Source organism: Dendrobates tinctorius, unplaced genomic scaffold (assembly GCF_039654945.1).
Source record: "Dendrobates tinctorius isolate UK_male_01 unplaced genomic scaffold, ASM3965494v1 ptg000129l, whole genome shotgun sequence".
NCBI lineage: Eukaryota > Metazoa > Chordata > Amphibia > Anura > Dendrobatidae > Dendrobates > Dendrobates tinctorius.
Genome location: NW_027361797.1, coordinates 28,789,332 through 28,808,615, shown reverse-complemented (window position 1 = coordinate 28,808,615; position 19,284 = coordinate 28,789,332). Strand labels below are relative to the sequence as shown.

Sequence of the window (19,284 nt, the reverse complement as noted above, 5' to 3'; positions counted from 1 at the left end):
TAAGGGTAAATAGCCTGTGAGTTATCCAGGGGAGGATGCTGCCAGGTAAGAAATACAGCGTGACCCTGAGAAGCTGTAAGTGCACCGTCACGGCCCTAGTGTGCATCTAGACTGAATCTCAAAACACAATACTTCTTGTTGCTTTGGGGTCATATAGGAATCAACTGGATTATTGTTTAAAGGGTTACACAATCCTATAAATAATTGGAGGTGGTGACAGTTTCCCTTTTAAGCATACAAAAATAATATATATAATATATACCCTCTCCTACAGAAATATGTTGATTAAAGAGGTTGACCACTACTTTTTTTTATTGATGACCTATGAGTAGCGGCTGCATCTGTAGTTACTGGTCGCGGCCTCTATAGTTTTGACACAACTGCTGTGTTCTGGTAGCATCTGAGAACTTCTGGCTGGTCGGCACAGATTTCTAGTTATGCACCCCCCATTCATGAGATATTGATGGCCTATCCTCATGATTGACCATCAGTGGAAAAGTAGTAGCCGACCTCTTTAATTAAATGTACAGATATTGTTTAATATGTGATTAAATGCATCTTATAAAGTACGTACACGCAATATTTTCCAAAAGGGGTATGAAAACAGAATTAAAATCACCCCATAAAATTAGAAAGTTTGTGGTTTCCCTTTTGTTTTCATACAATTTCTGGAAAACTTTGAATTTTGTAATAAATTTGTACAATTTTTTGCTCTGTGTCGCCACTATCTAAGACCCGTAAGGTTTTTTGTTTCCCCGTCGGTTGAGTGGTGGGAGAGCTTGTTTTTTGTAATGTGAGCGACGTTTATATTAATAGCAATTTGGTTTACCTGCGACTTTTTAATCACTGTATACTGCATTTTTTAGGGGGGTGGCTAAAAACCCCCCTCAATGCTGGCTTTTTTTTTCTCTTTACTTAATTTTATATTTTGATATATCAGACTTTTACCGACATGGTGACAACAAGTTTGTGTTTTTCTCAATTATTAATGGTGTAAAAAGGAGGTGGTTTGAAATATATATATATATATATATATATATATATATATGTGTGTGTGTTTGTTTGTATGTATATATATATATATATATATATATATATATATATATGTATATATATATATATATATATATATATATATAATATATAAAGCTCAAGTGTATGTATGTATGTCCGGGATTGGCATCCGCACCGTCGCAGCTACAGCCACAAAATTTGGTACAGTCACACGTCTGGACCCCGAGAGTGTCCTAGGCTATGTTGTGAGGCGAAATTTTAACCCCGCGCGTTCCAATTAACCAAACAATTTTGCCCCTATCTACATAATGGGGAAAAAGTGTGTGTGCATCAATCCCCGCCCTTCATTATGATGTCACAATTGTTGCCATGGCGACGCTGATTCATCATAGGTTGCAATGGTGACGGTTATGTCATAACGGTTGCCATGGTGATGATGATGTCATAATGGGTATATGGGCACTGGACTATGGGATGGAGGATATGTATGACGGGTATATGGGCACGGGACTATGGGATGAAGGATATGTATGACAGGTATATGGGCACTGGCCTATGGGATGGAGGATGTGTGATGGGCATATGGGCACTGGACTATGGGATGGAGGATATGTATGACGGGTATATGGGCACGGGACTATGGGATGAAGGATATGTATGACAGGTATATGGGCACGGGACTATGGGATGGAGGATGTGTGATGGGCATATGGGCACTGGACTATGGGATGGAGGATATGTATGACGGGTATATGGGCACGGGACTGTGAGATGGAGGATGTGTGATGGGTATGTGGGCATGGGACTATGTAATGGAGGATGTGTGATGGGTATATGGGCATGGGACTGTGAGATGAAGGATGTGTGATGGGAATATGGGCATGGGACTATGGGATGGCAAATATGTATGATGGGTATATGGGCATGGGACTATGGGATGGCGAATATGTATGATGGGTATATGGGCAAGGGACTATGGGATGGAGGATGTGTGATGGGTATATGGGCATGGGACTATGGGATGGAGGATGTGTGACGGGTATATGGGCATGGGACTATGGGATGGAGGATATGTATAATGGGTATATGGGCACGGGACTATGGGATCGTGGATATGTATGATGTGTATATGGGCACGGGACTATGGGATGGAGAATGTGTATGATGGGTATATGGGCATGGGACTATGGGATGGAGGATGTGTGATGGGTATATGGTCACGGGACTATGGAATGGAGGATAATTATAATTTGCTATAACTAACCAGTTAGTTACTATGCCCGGGCAGCGCCGGGCTCTTCAGCTATACATATATATATATATATATATATATATATATATATATATATATATATATATATATATACTAGTTCACACATCACACATCCTCCATCCCATAGTCCCATGCCCATACACCCATCATACATATCCTCCATCCCATAGTCCCATGCCCATATACCCATCATACATATTCTCCATCCCATAGTATATATTTTTATATAAATATATTTTTTACATTGTTTTTTAGTCTATAGCCAACTTGAACCCGCGATCGTCTGATCACTTATGCTATTTATGGCATCTCGGTCTCCTATGATGTCTACCCTCAAACTGGGCTTCTTAGGAGGATCAAGATGGCAGACATGGAAGTCTTCTGCAGGTTCCTGGCTGCTATATTAACGCATCAGTGTCCTTCAATTGCGCCCCGGGCTGATATGATTTTGGTGCCCCTGAGCACTGGTAATCTTTCCAATTAAATGCCCCTGTCAGCTGTTAGACACCTCTACCTCGTGGAGCTGGCTCAACTCCGAAGCCCGCTACGCACATGCGAACCCCTTCCCAAGATGTCTATTAATTTTCTAATGCTGGAAGGGGTTAGTGACAATATTTGCATACGGCAGAGTGTATATGATATTGGGGATTCATTGTTTTGTTATTCTTCACCAATACTTTCATAAAGTCGAAGCCAAGCCCATGACTTTAGCAAGATAATCATCCATACTTGAAATGATACCAGGCGTGATGCAATTTTATGAGTCTTGTAGGTCCAGAACTGACCTGCTCCATATTCCGTTTTAAGAATAGGCGATTATTCTGCTGCTTTATCGCTAATGTTTGGATATCCACAGGGTTGGTCATAAAGGTAAAGCAGATGTTGATCCAGCTACACGTATCTTGAGGACTCGGCCTGTTGAGCGATGTTTTGTGGAAAGTTGGTTACTTTTCTGATCACTTTTCCACTGATAGCAGCAGGAGTCGGAGCCCAATTCTCATGATACGCGCCGGCCCAATTGGCAGGAAACACATTGACTAAACATGTATGGCATATAATGTGGATTTGCCACAAATGTACAACATGGGAATACCTATGTAGTTTTTTGGACTTGTAGAGAATATTAGTGTCTTGCGTTGTATTAGTTCAGAAGACACCTTATCGGTCCCTAGGAGAGATGATTGTGAATCTTGTTCTTTTTCACTAGTAAACCAGTCCTCCCACACTAGACATACTGCCATTACCAGTCATTACGTTTGGTCAGCTCTGTATACCCATGTACATCATATCACTCTTGGTTTCTACCTTCGTCTTCAGCTAGATTTCCTAGCAAGCCTTATGATCTTGCGGAAAGATTAACAACAGATCCTGGTTTTCATAAAGATCAAAGCAAATTGACGATGATCACCAGTAAATATACAGAGCTGCACTGACTTTCATCGCAACGTACTTGCTGGGGATCAAAGTTCACATCCGTAACGAGGAGATTCCTTGGTGATTTATAGTTTTTATAGAAACCGGACATCTATTTTTTTTCTTTGAGTTATTTCTTATGCGACTTCAGATAGGTAGAAAATGTTGGTTTAAAAAAATGACTATATCTATCTATTTTCTATCTATCCATCTATTATCTATCTATCCATCCATCCATCATCTATTTATCTATCATCTATTTATCATCTATTTCATATCTATTTATTATCTATCTGTCTATCTTCTATCTAACCATCTCATATCCATAACAAAGAAAAAGGAAAAACAGACCGGCACCTCCTCACAAAATGAGTCAAATGTGACCATGTGCAAGCTCCACTGCATTACATTATGGGCTCTTGAAATTAAGGGCACTCAATATGCAAATTTCCTTTTGAACAATGGAGGCATTTTTCCCCCTATATGAGGTTGAGTTGCTTGTTGAGAAAAGCATGAACTCGACCAACCAATAGTATAAAAGAATGATATACTATCAAAGAATAATAATCGAAACATCTAAAAAGAAAAACAGTACCCGGAATGCACACAATGTAAAGAACAAGCAGAAAAGTGTTGGAGCAAGTTAAGAATCCCAGGGTATGGTCATATACTGTATATACAGTTAGGTCCAGAATTATTTGGACTGTGGCACAAGTTTTGGCTGTTGCTGTGAACCCACAACATGCAGTCAAAGGAGCTCTCAATGTAAGAGAAACTGACCATCAATAAGCAGAAAAAAAAATAAATCAATCAGAGAGATTGCAGAAATATTAGGAGTGGCCAAATCAACAGTTTGTTACATTCTATGAAAAAGAAATATCTGATGAGCTTGGAAACTCATAAAGGGCTGGACATACACGGATAAAAAGAGTGGTGGACGATCGCAGAATTCTTTCCATAGTGAAGAAAATCCTTCACAACATCCACTCAAGTAAAGACCACTCTGCAGGAAGTGTTTGTCTGGTATGGTGAGCCAGCTGTCAGTCAGTGCCGGGGCCGCAGTTACAGCTGCCACTCTCTATACACTGAGCGATGACTGAAACTGTGCCAGTGTCACCCCTATGACTGAAAGAGCAAAGCTGCCGGGGGAATAAGGTTAATTTCCTCCCAGCAGCGGGGCTCTCGGTGACGGCGGTGTCAAAACGCTTTTGACCTGCAGATTGACCCCATATCTGCAGGTGATAGCGTTATTTTACATGACAGTTTCCCTGTAATGAAAGTATTGTGAGTTTTTTCCATTGTCGGCAAAAACAGTGACTCAGCAGACCACAGCTACAGAGAAACATCTCAGGCCTGAACCTTTCCTTGATGTAGGACATTCTGATGGACTCTCAAACATTTAGGCCAAATTCTGTGGTTGCAGGATGTGACGGAAGCAGATCATAATGCACTCATAGAAAGCGTGTGATTATTGTTTTTCATCCTAGCATGATGCCAAGAGAGAGCCATTCCTGTGGGCGGCCAAAGCCACCGATTTATTGCTCCGTACATTGTTTGGGCTGGATCGCGAGGCTACGGTTTGTCCTACCAGCTGTCATTGGATTGATCTCATGCCACTAATTAATTGATGACAACACAATTACTACACATAACAGTCAGCCAAATCCCCTACAAAGCAGGAGTTATTTTCCCTTTTCTCCAGACACCCACATAACCTACAGTTTCTTCCATTGTCCCACTGAGCTGTGTATTTTCCTCTGACCACTGACTCAATGATCTGTTTATTGTATTGTTGTTTTGCTTTTATGGCTTTTTCAATATTGTTTTTACCGGGCATCGGCAAGTAGTAAATTTAACGACGCTCCATCATTAGGACCTGTCTGGTATTGATCTTTCCAAATATACAGAGTGTTGGATGTATAAATCTCATCGGCCACACATCACAATCTGTCTTGTAAAGTCCCTGCCGGTGACGGAGCCGAGTGCACCAAAGACTCTTCCTACTGTAGTTTGCCACCTGTCTGATACAGCAGAGCTTAGCAACTTACTAAATACCGTAATCATATTAAAAATGCAAACATGCACTGTTTCTCTTAATATTGTCATTTATATGCGATCATTTATTTATTTATATGGCCCCATTAATTTCCGCAGCACTTTACAGACTTAGTCACTGTCCCCATTGGGGCTCACAATCTAAATTCCCCATCAATATGTCTCTGGGAGTAGACCTGCTGATGGGCTCTACATTCAAGAGAACTGCTAGATCTGCAGCAGATTAAAACAGTGATTTTATCAAAACTAAAGCAAGCAGCCCAGTAAGTGACACATCACTAGAATCAGGGTCTCTGTCCCTGCTCTCAGATAAGGTAACGAAAACCTGGCGACAGATTCCCTTTCATTTCTGGATGCGTGGCGCACACTGTGTGTGACCTCGGCTAATGGCCATTGAATTCGGACAGAGCTCATGTATTGTAGGTCTTCTTTACCTTTTGTAACAATTTTAAAAATCCATATTTTTGTGTCTTTTTTTCCAGGATGCAAAGTTTGTAGAAGAACGGCGGAAGCAGCTCCAGATTTACTTAAGAAATGTCATGAACAAAGTCATACAGACGGTGCCAGAGTTTGCTGCCAAACCTAATAAAGAAAGCTTAATACAGTTAATGCCCTTTTTTACGTAAGTTGCTTCTCTATTTTAATTTATTCTTGCGACGGTCATATGGGAAGTGAAACCTACTGCTACGCTTTGTTGTGCTGTACACAAAGGTTGCTAGGGGAAGACCCCCGTAAAGGTTCCTAATGACCTCTTTGAATTGAGGTGGTGTTAAAATCATTTTAGTGATGTGCTGTCCGTTTATAATCCACCAGCAACATTGTAATAAAATGCAATAAGGCTAGTTTCACACTAGCGTTTATTCCATGCAGCGCACGGCGCCGCTAAGCCACGCCCCCTGCCGGCTCACTGCCTGCCCCATCCGGTCATCGCCGCCTACGATCGCACACTGCTGCATGCGATCTGCGTACCCTATCTTTAGCATAGGGTGCGCAGATCGTGCGCTAGTAGGATTTTAGCGTGCGCTGCGCACTTTTGAAGGTGCGCCGAGCGCACCAAAATGCAACATGCTGCATTCGGCACACACCGGCGCACCTTCAAAAGTGCGCAGCGCACGCTAAAATCCTACTAGGTCACGGTCTGCGCACCCTATGCTAAAGATAGGGTGCGCAGATCGCATGCAGCCGTGTGCGATAGTAGGCGGCGATGACCGTATGGGGCGGGCAGTGAGCCGGCAGGGGGCGTGGCTTAGCGGCGCCGTGCGCTGCATGGAATAAACGCTAGTGTGAAACTAGCCTAAGAGGCGATCAAACCATCATATTTACACCCAAAATGGTATCGGTGAAAACATCAGCTCAGGGTGCAAAAAATAAGCCTTCATCCAGTTTCGGATCCTAAAAATGAAGGAAAATGACTACAAAAGCTACATTTTTATTTTCTTACAAATTTCAGAATTTTTTTTTACGACTTAAAAAAAAACCAAAACTACGGTATACACGTTTGGTATCTGCATTCCCATACTGACCTGAAAAATCGAATTGTCAGGTCAGTTTTACCACATAGTGAAAAAACCCAAACAATCCAAAAATTTTGGAATTACACTTTTTTTTTTTTGCAATTTCACAGCAAAATGTAAAATGCGGTCAAGTTGCCGTATCCAGACACAGAAGGAAATTATCTAAAAATTTGCAAATATTATGTTGTGAATCGCAGTGCAGAGCATGTCTGGTCTCTCCACAGCTTTGTGCGTTGGTCTTGTATGTATAACGGTACTATTATACACAGTGTACTATATATATATATCCATGTAACAATGATTACTCCCCTAATCAGAGTCCATAGTTAATGAGGTGTGGTAATTGATTGCCATCTTTTAATGAGAGGTTGAATCTGACAAAATGAAGGTTGACCCGGTCAGATGTCTCTTGACAGATGTCCATTGAAGGGACGGTCTACATTTGGCAGCTGGTCAGCACACTAAGTAGTGTCTTCAGATGTCTCCTTTCTCATTACCAGTGTACCAGTGCGGTTATTGTACTCCGATGATAAGCAGAAGTTCTAATTACTTTCAGCTTTGATGTGAAATATGGACAATCCTATCTCATCAGCCTCCAGTTATCCTCCCACTTTACCTGGGGCATACTGGTCTATAGACGTAACGTAGGAAATAATCCCAGATGTTCAATGCCGCCTGTTTCATCTTGTGGAGAATATTACATGTTGTGTTCATCTTTTATGATACACAAATATTTATGTAGTTTACAGGAAGATGAAACTATTTTTTTTCCTATTTTATGTCATAGTAAAATCTAAAATGAGAAATGGATAATAAAAAATGTCGACTTTATAGTCCATCTCCTCTCGGCACTTTGTCAGAATGACTCCTGTAGGGATTCACGCTCAGCCGTAGGTAGCATTCACACCGATACATGAGGTTACTTCCTGATGAAGAAGTAATTTTTAACTTCAAAACACGTCGAATAAACCACAATTCTTACATCAAATCTGTCCTGGATTGACGTCTTCAGCAGCGCGGAATTATTCCACATAATGCTTTCTTTATTATTGTTCTCGGCACCTTGTCAGAATGACTCCTGTAGGGAATGACTCTCAGCAGTAGGTAGCATTCACACTGTGAATGCGACTTGGTCCAAAAAGGTGATTGCTTTCATATAATTCCAAGGGATTCATAGCCAAAACAGCCTCTTCTTGGCACAAAGTATCACAGCAAATAAACAGTTCATTCAGCAGGCACATATACAGTATGTGAGTGTGGGCTCACCCTAAACAGATTACAGTTCTTTCTTCCTGGAGCAGACTTCATACGTAGAAGATATCACCAGTCTCGCTATCCCCTTCAGCCCAAGCTTCAGCAGCCTCCAGGGCCAAACAGAATTGTTCAACTCTGTGTACAGTTCATACTGAACAGGCTGCAGCTTCCACACATTTTTCTGCAGCTCCAACACACAGAATGGTCAGCTTTCCTAGCTGACCGATTCAATCTCCATTTAGAGAGAGTCCCTCTCTCCCAGCTACAGCTCACATCTTGGATGGTCACTCACTGACTCAGGGTGAACCCAATTCAGGGTTTTTAGTCAAAGCTAGCCAGGTGCATCGAAGACCTGCAGTGCTAGGATTTCACCCTGTCCTACCCAGCTTTTCTACACCTCTCTCAGCTATTTATTCCAACTTCCCTATACTCTTGCTCGCTCAGCCCGATCACTGATCTGTTGGTAGGGGTAGTATTGTTGAATGTTTGGTTACATTGTATACGGACCAGTGGAAATATTCATATTATTTAGAGTTCTGCTCAATGCATTTGCAGGAAAGTAATATTCCATTTACGGTATAACATATTTTGATATTTTGGACATGTGGCGGTAAATTCAGGGACTGAAGTTGAAAGAATGATAAGCAAAAATGTGCTCGAAATGTATGAATGGAAGTAGTAGTAGAAGAAAAAACAGGTGCTCACTCTTGGTCAAAAGTTTTGAGACTGACAAATTTGAGGTTTTACTAAGTTTGCTGTTTCAATATTCTGACATCCTTTAGTTTGATGTTTCTATAGTTACTGAAGTACAATTATAAGTATTTCACATGTTTTTATACTTTATTGACATACATAAAGTTTATGCAAAAACTCGCTATAGTGTTGACCCTTATTTTTGTAAGATTTATGCTCCTCAACCTGGCACATGCTGGATATCAACTTCTAGGCCAAATCATGACAGATGACAAGCCATTTTTGCCTAATCAAGTACTTGGAGATTATCACAGTTTCCGTGGAGGGTTTTGTGCACCAATTTTTGAAGATTAACCACGTGTTCTGAGTGGAATTGATATTTGGAGCGTTTCCTGGCCACATACCCAAATTTTCATTGTTTTATTCACCAAGCCACTTAGTTATAACTTTTGCCTTGTAACATGGTCTCCATCATGCTGGAAAATAATAGTTATTCATCAAATTGCTCATGGGTGGTTGGGAGAAGTTGCCCTTAGAGGATGTTTAGATCCCATTGTTTACACGTGGCAATGTTGTTCGGTAATGTGAGTGAGCCTGCTCTTTGGATGGAAAGCAACCAACACACAAATACTTTCAAGATGCTTACCTTTACTCCAGTCGTCTGCTGTCCAATCCCTGTGCTTCCTGCAATGTTATTTTCTCTGATCAAGCCCTCTTCAGACTGTTTGGGACATCTGAAAGAATTCTTGTTCGGAGAAGCAAAGGTGAGTACTACCATGAGTCCTGTCATGCCAACAGTATACAGTGGGGCAAAAAAGTATTTAGTCAGTCAGCAATAGTGCAAGTTCCACCACTTAAAAAGATGAGAGGCGTCTGTAATTTACATCATAGGTAGACCTCAACTATGGGAGACAAACTGAGAAAAAAAATCCAGAAAATCACATTGTCTGTTTTTTTTCATTTTATTTGCATATTATGGTGGAAAATAAGTATTTGGTCAGAAACAAAATTTCATCTCAATACTTTGTGATATATCCTTTGTTGGCAATGACAGAGGTCAAACGTTTTCTGTAAGTCTTCACAAGGTTGCCACACACTGTTGTTGGTATGTTGGCCCATTCCTCCATGCAGATCTCCTCTAGAGCAGTGATGTTTTTGGCTTTTCGCTTGGCAACACGGACTTTCAACTCACTCCAAAGGTTTTCTATAGGGTTGAGATCTGGAGACTGGCTAGGCCACTCCAGGACCTTGAAATGCTTCTTACGAAGCCACTCCTTCGTTGCCCTGGCGGTGTGCTTTGGATCATTGTCATGTTGAAAGACCCAGCCACGTTTCATCTTCAATGCCCTTGCTGATGGAAGGAGGTTTGCACTCAAAATCTCACGATACATGGCCCCATTCATTCTTTCATGTACCCGGATCAGTCGTCCTGGCCCCTTTGCAGAGAAACAGCCCCAAAGCATGATGTTTCCACCACCATGCTTTACAGTAGGTATGGTGTTTGATGGATGCAACTCAGTATTCTTTTTCCTCCAAACACGACAAGTTGTGTTTCTACCAAACAGTTCCAGTTTGGTTTCATCAGACCATAGGACATTCTCCCAAAACTCCTCTGGATCATCCAAATGCTCTCTAGCAAACTTCAGATGGGCCCGGACATGTACAGGCTTAAGCAGTGGGACACGTCTGGCACTGCAGGATCTGAGTCCATGGTGGCGTAGTGTGTTACTTATGGTAGGCCTTGTTACATTGGTCCCAGCTCTCTGCAGTTCATTCACTAGGTCCCCCCGCGTGGTTCTGGGATTTTTGCTCACCGTTCTTGTGATCATTCTGACCCCACGGGGTGGGATTTTGCGTGGAGCACCAGATCAAGGGAGATTATCAGTGGTCTTGTATGTCTTCCATTTTCTAATTATTGCTCCCACAGTTGATTTCTTCACTCCAAGCTGATTGGCTATTGCAGATTCAGTCTTCCCAGCCTGGTGCAGGGCTACAATTTTGTTTCTGGTGTCCTTTGACAGCTCTTTGGTCTTCACCATAGTGGAGTTTGGAGTCAGACTGTTTGAGGGTGTGCACAGGTGTCTTTTTATACTGATAACAAGTTTAAACAGGTGCCATTACTACAGGTAATGAGTGGAGGAAAGAGGAGACTATTAAAGAAGAAGTTACAGGTCTGTGAGAGCCAGAAATCTTGATTGCTTGTTTCTGACCAAATACTTATTTTCCTCCTTAATATGCAAATAAAATGAAAAAAAAACAGACAATGTGATTTTCTGGATTTTTTTTTCTCAGTTTGTCTCCCATAGTTGAGGTCTACCTATGATGTAAATTACAGACGCCTCTCATCTTTTTAAGTGGTGGAACTTGCACTATTGCTGACTGACTAAATACTTTTTTGCCCCACTGTAGCATCTTGAGATGTGTCTCATCCAAGGGAGTGGGCTTACTCAAAAATTTGCCATGCATAAGGATTATTACTCTGTATATATTCTTTGTTACATATACAGTGTGTATATATGTGTGTATATATATATATATATATATATATATATATATATATATATACAGTGTATGTATGTATATACTGTAAAAAGGCATATAAAGAGAAAAAGCAGACCCCCATGAATAAGTTGTTCTTTCTTATGTTGATTAAAGGGAACCTGTCACGTGAAAAACGCAACCAACCAGCTGATATGGGGTTAATCTACAGGTTAATAACATTCTGAAGCGGCACTTAGACTGGCACTTAGACTCCTACTGCCGGGAGCAAGTGAACTTTATTCCTTCCGGGAGCATTCTGGTCACGGGCGGCGCCGTCATGGGTTCAGTCACCGCTCAGTGTATAGAAAGCGGCAATTGTAACCTCACCTCTGGCTTTGACTGACAGCAGCTCAGGATTAGAGCTGGCTTTCACTCAGTGCTGGGGAAGTGGCTACATCCGCCGCTCTCTATACACAGAGTGTTGACTGAAGCCGTGCCTGCGCCGCCCCTGTGCCTGAAACCTGAACGCTGCTTGGAGAAATAAAGTTCATTTTCTCCCAAGAGTGGGGCTACAAGTGCGGGAATTGGGCAGGTTCAGAACGCTATTAACCTGCAGATTAACCCTATATCTGCAGGTTAATAGTGTTTTTTCACCTGCCAGGTTCCCTTTATGTTTATTTGTTGCATTGTTAGTTTGAGACTTTAATAAAAAAAAAATAAAATGATTGTTACATCTGCAGCTCCATTTGCTTTTCTGTATTGTGAATGGGTGTGAGAGCTTGCTTTGATCGACGAAGCATTATGCAATAGTGATTTTTTTTTTCCCAGTACAAGTGTAAAAACACGCTCATCTGATCGAGCCCTTAGAGTTGTATATTCAAGAGCAGACATCTCCCGTACCCGTCTGTAATACGGACGAGCACTCACAGATGCACAAAGACCCCATCGCGTCCACATTTTGAGGATGACACTGGCATGTTTTCAGATCCGGTCTTCTGAAATCTCAGCCTTGGGCTTCGTACACCCCCCCAAAATTAATTTGTGCCTATGAGACTGTTGAGTTCTGGTCAGAGGCTGGACTGGACACAGACTTGTGAAATAGTTCATATTCTTCCGGTGTGCGTTCCCTATCCTTCTATGTATTGTACAAGTTAGACAAACTTTTCTAAAAGTTAAAAAAAAAAAAAGAAACCCTCTTTAGATAGCAGCGAAACCGCAAAGGGCAGAGGCAAAGCCTTGCTCTTTACAAAGAGAAAGCCGGATAATTAGTAATGAATATTAATGTAACTTTGCTATCTGGTGTCAGATGTGTAAGCATGAATCAAAGATGCCAGGTTTTGTCTGTAGGAAACTACATTAGAAGGCTTATCATGGGGGGTGCGCACCTACTGGGATTACTCTTAACTTTAATTAAACTGTTTAAAAAGTTCAAGAAAAAGATTTTATTAAAACATAAATCAATATCTTCTGGTAAGATTGGGCTAGTTAAAAATAGCTTCAATGGCGTCTGTTAACAGCCCATCTGTTGCTTTCATCAGGGTCGGACAGAATTATTCTAATTTTTTTTCCCACCGAAGAGATTGATTCGGGAGTAAATCCATTTGTTACCTTCTCTGAATTCTCTTGGAAGTTAACAATCCCTTTGGTTGACAAACCCAAGAGTCTGAAGGATGAGAAAGCTGCAATGTCCTTATTACGTTTGAAATTTCCATTTGAAAGGAGATAGAAGGGCGCCCATTTATCTTTTTCTCTCTTTAAAGTTTTCCGGAACGTATAGAGTAAAGGCTATGCCGCATTAGTTCCTATTTTTATAGCGATACACTGGAGTGGAAACGATCGTCTGGATATTTAGCAGGACATTTCTAACCAAAGCGCAATACTTGTTATATACATTAAAGCTTAGGTTCGCAACCCATGGTACATGTACAGGATTTTTACACTGTTCTCAGCCTGTATTTTTAACTGGCGCAGCACAGTGTATGATCATAGCCTTGGGGTACTTTGATGCCATTTGTTTGAGTAAAGAATACTTTTTTTAGCATCTTTGGGAAACACTGTACCTAATTTATTAAAAATGGTATAATTTTTACCAAATCTTTAGCGCAGCCACCAACTCCACCACGCCCTATTTATCAAATGTCGCTCCTTAAATGCTTAAGAACTGAGACATTTTATAGGTTAATGACCGGGTCTCGTTTTTTAAATCTAACCACTGTCACTTTGTGTTGAGAACTCAAGAATGCTTCAATGGATCCCACTGATTTTGAGAATGTTTTTTCTTGAGTATTGTACTTCATGGTAGTGGTAACCATTTCTTTGCTACAACTTGCATTTATTTGTGAAAATATCAGAAATTTTGAAAGTTTCACAATTTTTATGCCCTTAAACCAGAGAGTTGCCTCCCCCAAAATAGTTCATAAAAACCTTTCCCACATGTCTACTTTACACCAATACAATTTTTGAAACATATTTTTTTTAGTTAGGAAGCTAGAAGGGTTAAAATTGATCAGCAAATTCTCATTTTGCCAAAAACATCTAGAAAACCATTTTTTTTAGGGGTCACATCAAATTTGAAGTGACTTTGGAGGGCCTGTGTGATAGAAAATACCCAAAAGTGACACCATTCTAAAAACTGCACCCCCTCAAAGTCCTCAAAAACACAGTCAAGAAATTTGTTAACCCTACTGATATTTTTCAGAAATTAATGTAATGTGGAAGGAAAAAATTAACATTTTACTTTTTTTCGCAAAAATTTTAATTTAGCCCCAATTTTTTTTATTTTCACGAGGGTAACAGAAGAAAATGAGCCTCACAATTTGTTGTGATTTCTCCTGAGTATGCCGATACCTTATATGTGGGGGAAAGCTACTGTTTTGGCGGACATCAGGACTCAGATGGGAAGGAGCACAATTTGACTTTTTGAACGCAAAAATGTCTGGAATCGAGAGTGGATGCCATGTCACGTTTGGAGAGCCCCTGATGTGCCTAAACAATGGAAACCCCCCACAAGGGACCCCATTTTGGAAACAAGACACCTCAAGGAATGTATCTAAATGTGTGGTGCATATCTTGAACCCCCCAGGTGCTTGAACCCCCAGAAGTGTATAACGTAGAGCCGTGAAAATAAAACATCAAATTTTCCCACAAAAATGTTTTTAGCCCCAATTTTTTTTGTGTTCACAAGGGCAACCATAGAATGCATTGCATTATACCTGTACAGAAAGCCTCTTAGACCATGCCCTGAGCATGATCAAAGCAGCATTCCTTCGCTTGATGACCCCTGTGTCACCAAGGCAACGATTGAGCCCCCTCGATGATTTTGTGGTGCTGTTATGAATGCAGAGGGAGCTTCCTTCCTCTGCTTGCCTCCTGAATGTTGTGATCGCTCTTGATCGCAGCATTTAGGGTAAAACAGCCGGGCGCTGTGCTGGCACCGTCCCTGGCTGTTAGTGCTGGAGCTCAGCCACTATCAGCGCCAAGCTCTTGCAATGATCAGACACTAGTCTGTATACGACTTGAGGAGGGAAGGGGTTGTAACAGAGTGTCACCCCAGCCTGTTTGCATGGACCATACTATAATAAGGCCTACATTAGCATTCCTTGTCCTGCATCTGATGGGAGTATGTTTGCCTTTGTTCCTCTTTGCACGGGGCACCCAGGAATACACAAACCTGCAGACAGGCTGATACAGGGCTTCTATGCTTAAGGGGGTGGGTGTTAGTATCTCTGCCCAACAAGGGGGCTAATCCCAAGAGAGGTAGGACAATAAGCCACATGTTGATAGTGTGTCTTGGGAAGAGCGAGGATCTGCAGCTGTAGCCAGGTTCTGTGCCATGTATGGAGATTGAAGATCATTTGCCATGTGGGATTGTGATGTCTCACCACCCTGCTGTATTTGTTTACCGAATATAGAGACTGTTGTCACATATTCCTTGGCGTCGGATTACCGGGTGGCGTCCCCTGATTTGTCCCTTTTGTGTGGCCACCTTGCAGACTCTACGGAATCTATGTTTGGTGTTATATTTTCTCCGTCTCAATAAAAGTTGTTGGATTGTTCATCGGCCTGCTACCCCTGCCTGCTCTGTCACACACCCCGTCACAAGCTCCAGCAGACTTGCACCTGCAGTGCAATCATGCTGTTATCCATCAGTCAATCAAAGCACCCTGAATGCGGGGACCAGCAGCATGGGTCCCCTGCTCCTCTTCCTGTATGCCGCTCAGCTGTCACTGGTTACCACAAAATGGTTAAAGGGTACCTCACAGCTAATATGATCCACCGACATCATGTATCAGGTACTGGCTTACATGATTTCATCCACATATATTTGACTCTGAACCTTTGCAGCATTTCAGAGAAAAATATGCTTTAAAAATTGTCGGGGACCTAGCTGCATGGGAGACTAGTCTCAAAAAGGCAGGTCACCTGCAGCTTCTCCCCATCTGTTTCCCATGAGTGACTGGTCTCTCTCTGCTTGTGTTTATACGTAGAGAACTGTCAGTTATTGACTGCGGGAGGGGGAAAGTCTGCCAGGGACTAAACTTTAGACTGGTCACCTGTGTAGCTTATTACCTGGTGACTTTTAAACTATATTTTTCTGAAATTATACACCCAACGTCTGATACATGCTGCCCGTGGATCAGGCGGCATGCATTTGCTGTCAGGTTCCTTTTAATGATAGATTTGGCACATATTACGCAAGCGTAACTTTTTTAGTACCGAAGAAAAACGATACTCCATGTGTTTCGCCACTTGAAATATTGCTTCATCAGGACCAAGGATGCCAATGGCATTTCTAGTGTCGATACTCGTGGGGTATCGCTTTTCTTCCCCTATCGATGCAATCTTTACGATCCCAGTTACCTTAGCATGTCTTGTTTGTTGCATGAACGGACTCATTCATTCCATTTAATTGGTTGCGCTGACAGTATGTACATTTTTTTGACCCATAGTTTATACTTATGTTGTTTTCTCATATGCACAATTAGGATAGTATTGCTTTGTAATTATGCCTATTGGAGTTAGGTGATTTTTACTATATATTCTCCTCATGTGATATATATTATTTATTTGCATACTGTACATTAGGTCTATCAGGGTTATGAGACTTCTATACACACTTACCTTACGTGACATATATTGTCCATCTACACACTGTATTAATCTGCTGTATGTACGGTACTTGTTTTTGGAATAATCCTTATTGTCAGCTCCTATTATCATTGAACACTGATTGTCTTTATTGCTATTGTTTTCTATATCCAGCACTAAGCACTTTATTTAACTGGTTTTACCAATTTTTTGCTATTGGTTAACAATGTGATTGTTTAATCGGGCAGAATCAAGCTCTATTATGGGTTTAGGTGATTAACAGCCATTTGGCATTTTAAGGGTTTTTAATGTTTTGTTTAGTTTCATGTACAATTTACATTAATTATGTAAGGTGATCCGTTTTTGCATTCTTCTCTATATTTTCATGTAGTTTCTCTGGTATGCTGCAGGTTGATTTCTTTGTATAGGGTGGTGCCCTCTATTATCCAGTTGTTTATTCATGTCTAGATGGGTGTGGTGTTATCACAGTGTAGCTTGCACAGTACATGGTCTATAGATAGATAGATAGATTTAAAGACCGTTGTCCACTACTTGGACAACCTCTTGTCGTATCCCTTGTGTGGCCCCTATAAAATAATAAAGCATTTACTCACCTCCCGTGCTGACGTTGTTCCCGCTGTGTCTGCACTCACTCTCCCGGTACTCCCGTGCAGTTGTTGTGACAGGTGACGCCAGAGCCCAATCAGTCGGCGTCACTGTCCGTGCCTCCTGTCAAATTGAGCATGAAGAGGAAGTCAGAGATGAGCTGCAGCCCAGACTTCCTCTTCATGTTTGATTTGTTAGAAGGCGGAGACAGTGATGAAAGCTCTGATTGGGCACCGGTGTGATGTGTTACAACAACTGCACGGGAGAGCGAATGGAAACACTGCAGGAACAGCGCCGGCATGGAAGGTGAGTGTAAGCTTTATTATTTTATTGGGGGCCATACATTTTGATCAAGAAGGGGTTGTCCTAGTAGTTGAATCTCATGTAGTAAGGAGCCAGTGAGGTTACATTGAGCATCAATAACTATGTCCATATACATAGCATATATGTGAATAATATATCAGAAAAGCATAATTTTAAAACATGATGTTTTTAACATGTCATAATGTTACAAAGATTCAGTAGGCAAGTGGACCAAACAATATGTGTGGGGTCATCTCCTAAATGAGATAACATGATAAACTTACATGCCAGGTCATTCATATAAAGCAGAATATCTTTTGTTAGAGTAGACAGGTGGTGTGCTTAACGAGGAAGAGAAACTTTAATTAGTCATGCTCAAAATAATTTAGCTGTGAAGTCCAAATGTTTCCAAACCTCTCTCTAGTATCGTCCCTGATTGCATTTAATTTTTTTTAAACTCTATTTTTACTACAAATTTTTTGTTACCAAACAAAAAAGAAAAAGAAACCACAGATACAAGTCAAGGTACATAATTGCATAATTTGGAGAAACACATCCTCGCAGCTATAATTTTAAACATGAACCCCTCGTAGCAGTCTGTCTAATAATCATTAACGTCTCACTTCCTCCCTATGATTACATATTAGAAGATCAACCTTGACCTTATTACCCCTATCCCTTCCCAACAATCTCTCCCGCCCCCCAAAAACCCTAAAACCTTTTCCTCCCTTGCTTTATAGAAAAGAAAAAAAAAAAAAAAAAAAAAAAACCTACTCGCTCACAGACCCTAAGACCTTCCGTCTTTGACTTTCTTTGGCTCACAGAAATCATTCGCTTCAATTCAGGCTTAATATTCCCAGTGTTCCCCCCAAGGATTCCCTGTGGTACCACGTTGTGTCTCTGAAAGGACCAACTATGCGTTGTATTTCCTCCTTATTACAGTGCTCCACAATATAGTGCCTCCATTTTGTAAAAAATCTAGATGTTTCGCAAGACTTCCTCTTCTCTGCCTCTAACCTCTCCATTAGCATTACATGCTTCAGACGTCCCGAGAGTTCTTTTATGGTGGGCATGTCCTTCTGTAGCCAGTATTTTAATGATAGTTTTTTCATGAGCATTATGATTATGTGGACGACCTGCGGGGGCCCCCCCCCCCTACATGAGCTTCGGGGGACCTTTCCCAGTGGTGAAATAAAACCAAATCTCTCGGGATTTCATCGCCCCAATCCCAAATGTTCTTTATATATTTTCTAACTGCACCCCACATGTCCGCCACCTGCTTGCAAATCAGCAGGCCATGAAGTAAGTCAGTATATGGGGTATTACATTTGGGACATTTCGTGAGTCTTTCTGGCTTATGAGTGCTCCTTGGAAATTGGAAGGCGTATATTGCCCTATGTATTATTTTGAATTGAGTTTCTCTCCAGGTTTCATTAATAAGGGACTGGCGAGCTTTAGTCCACCCCTTCCTTATTTTGTCTCCAATAGCCCTGTCCTCCAGTTGCGATTCCCATTTTTTATAGAAGGTATCTGGATGACTATCTAAAAGCACCCCTCTCAACGTGCTGTACAGCATTGAAATAGACGAGA

The 19,284-nt window shown here is 41.3% G+C and overlaps 1 protein-coding gene across 3 annotated transcripts in view; it reads left to right on the top strand.

Moving 5' to 3' along the window:
- The window catches only part of SNX29 (sorting nexin 29), a 520,598-nt gene that overhangs the window by 409,141 nt on the left and 92,173 nt on the right, over nucleotides 1–19,284 (top strand). For all 3 annotated transcript variants that reach the window (XR_012219883.1, XM_073542894.1, XM_073542895.1), the window contains exon 20: nucleotides 6,238–6,377. Coding sequence is in view for 2 of the 3 variants with exons in the window: in XM_073542894.1 (XP_073398995.1) it covers nucleotides 6,238–6,377 (140 nt within the window). In the remaining variant the exon portion in view is untranslated. The remainder of the gene's footprint in view (nucleotides 1–6,237; nucleotides 6,378–19,284) is intronic.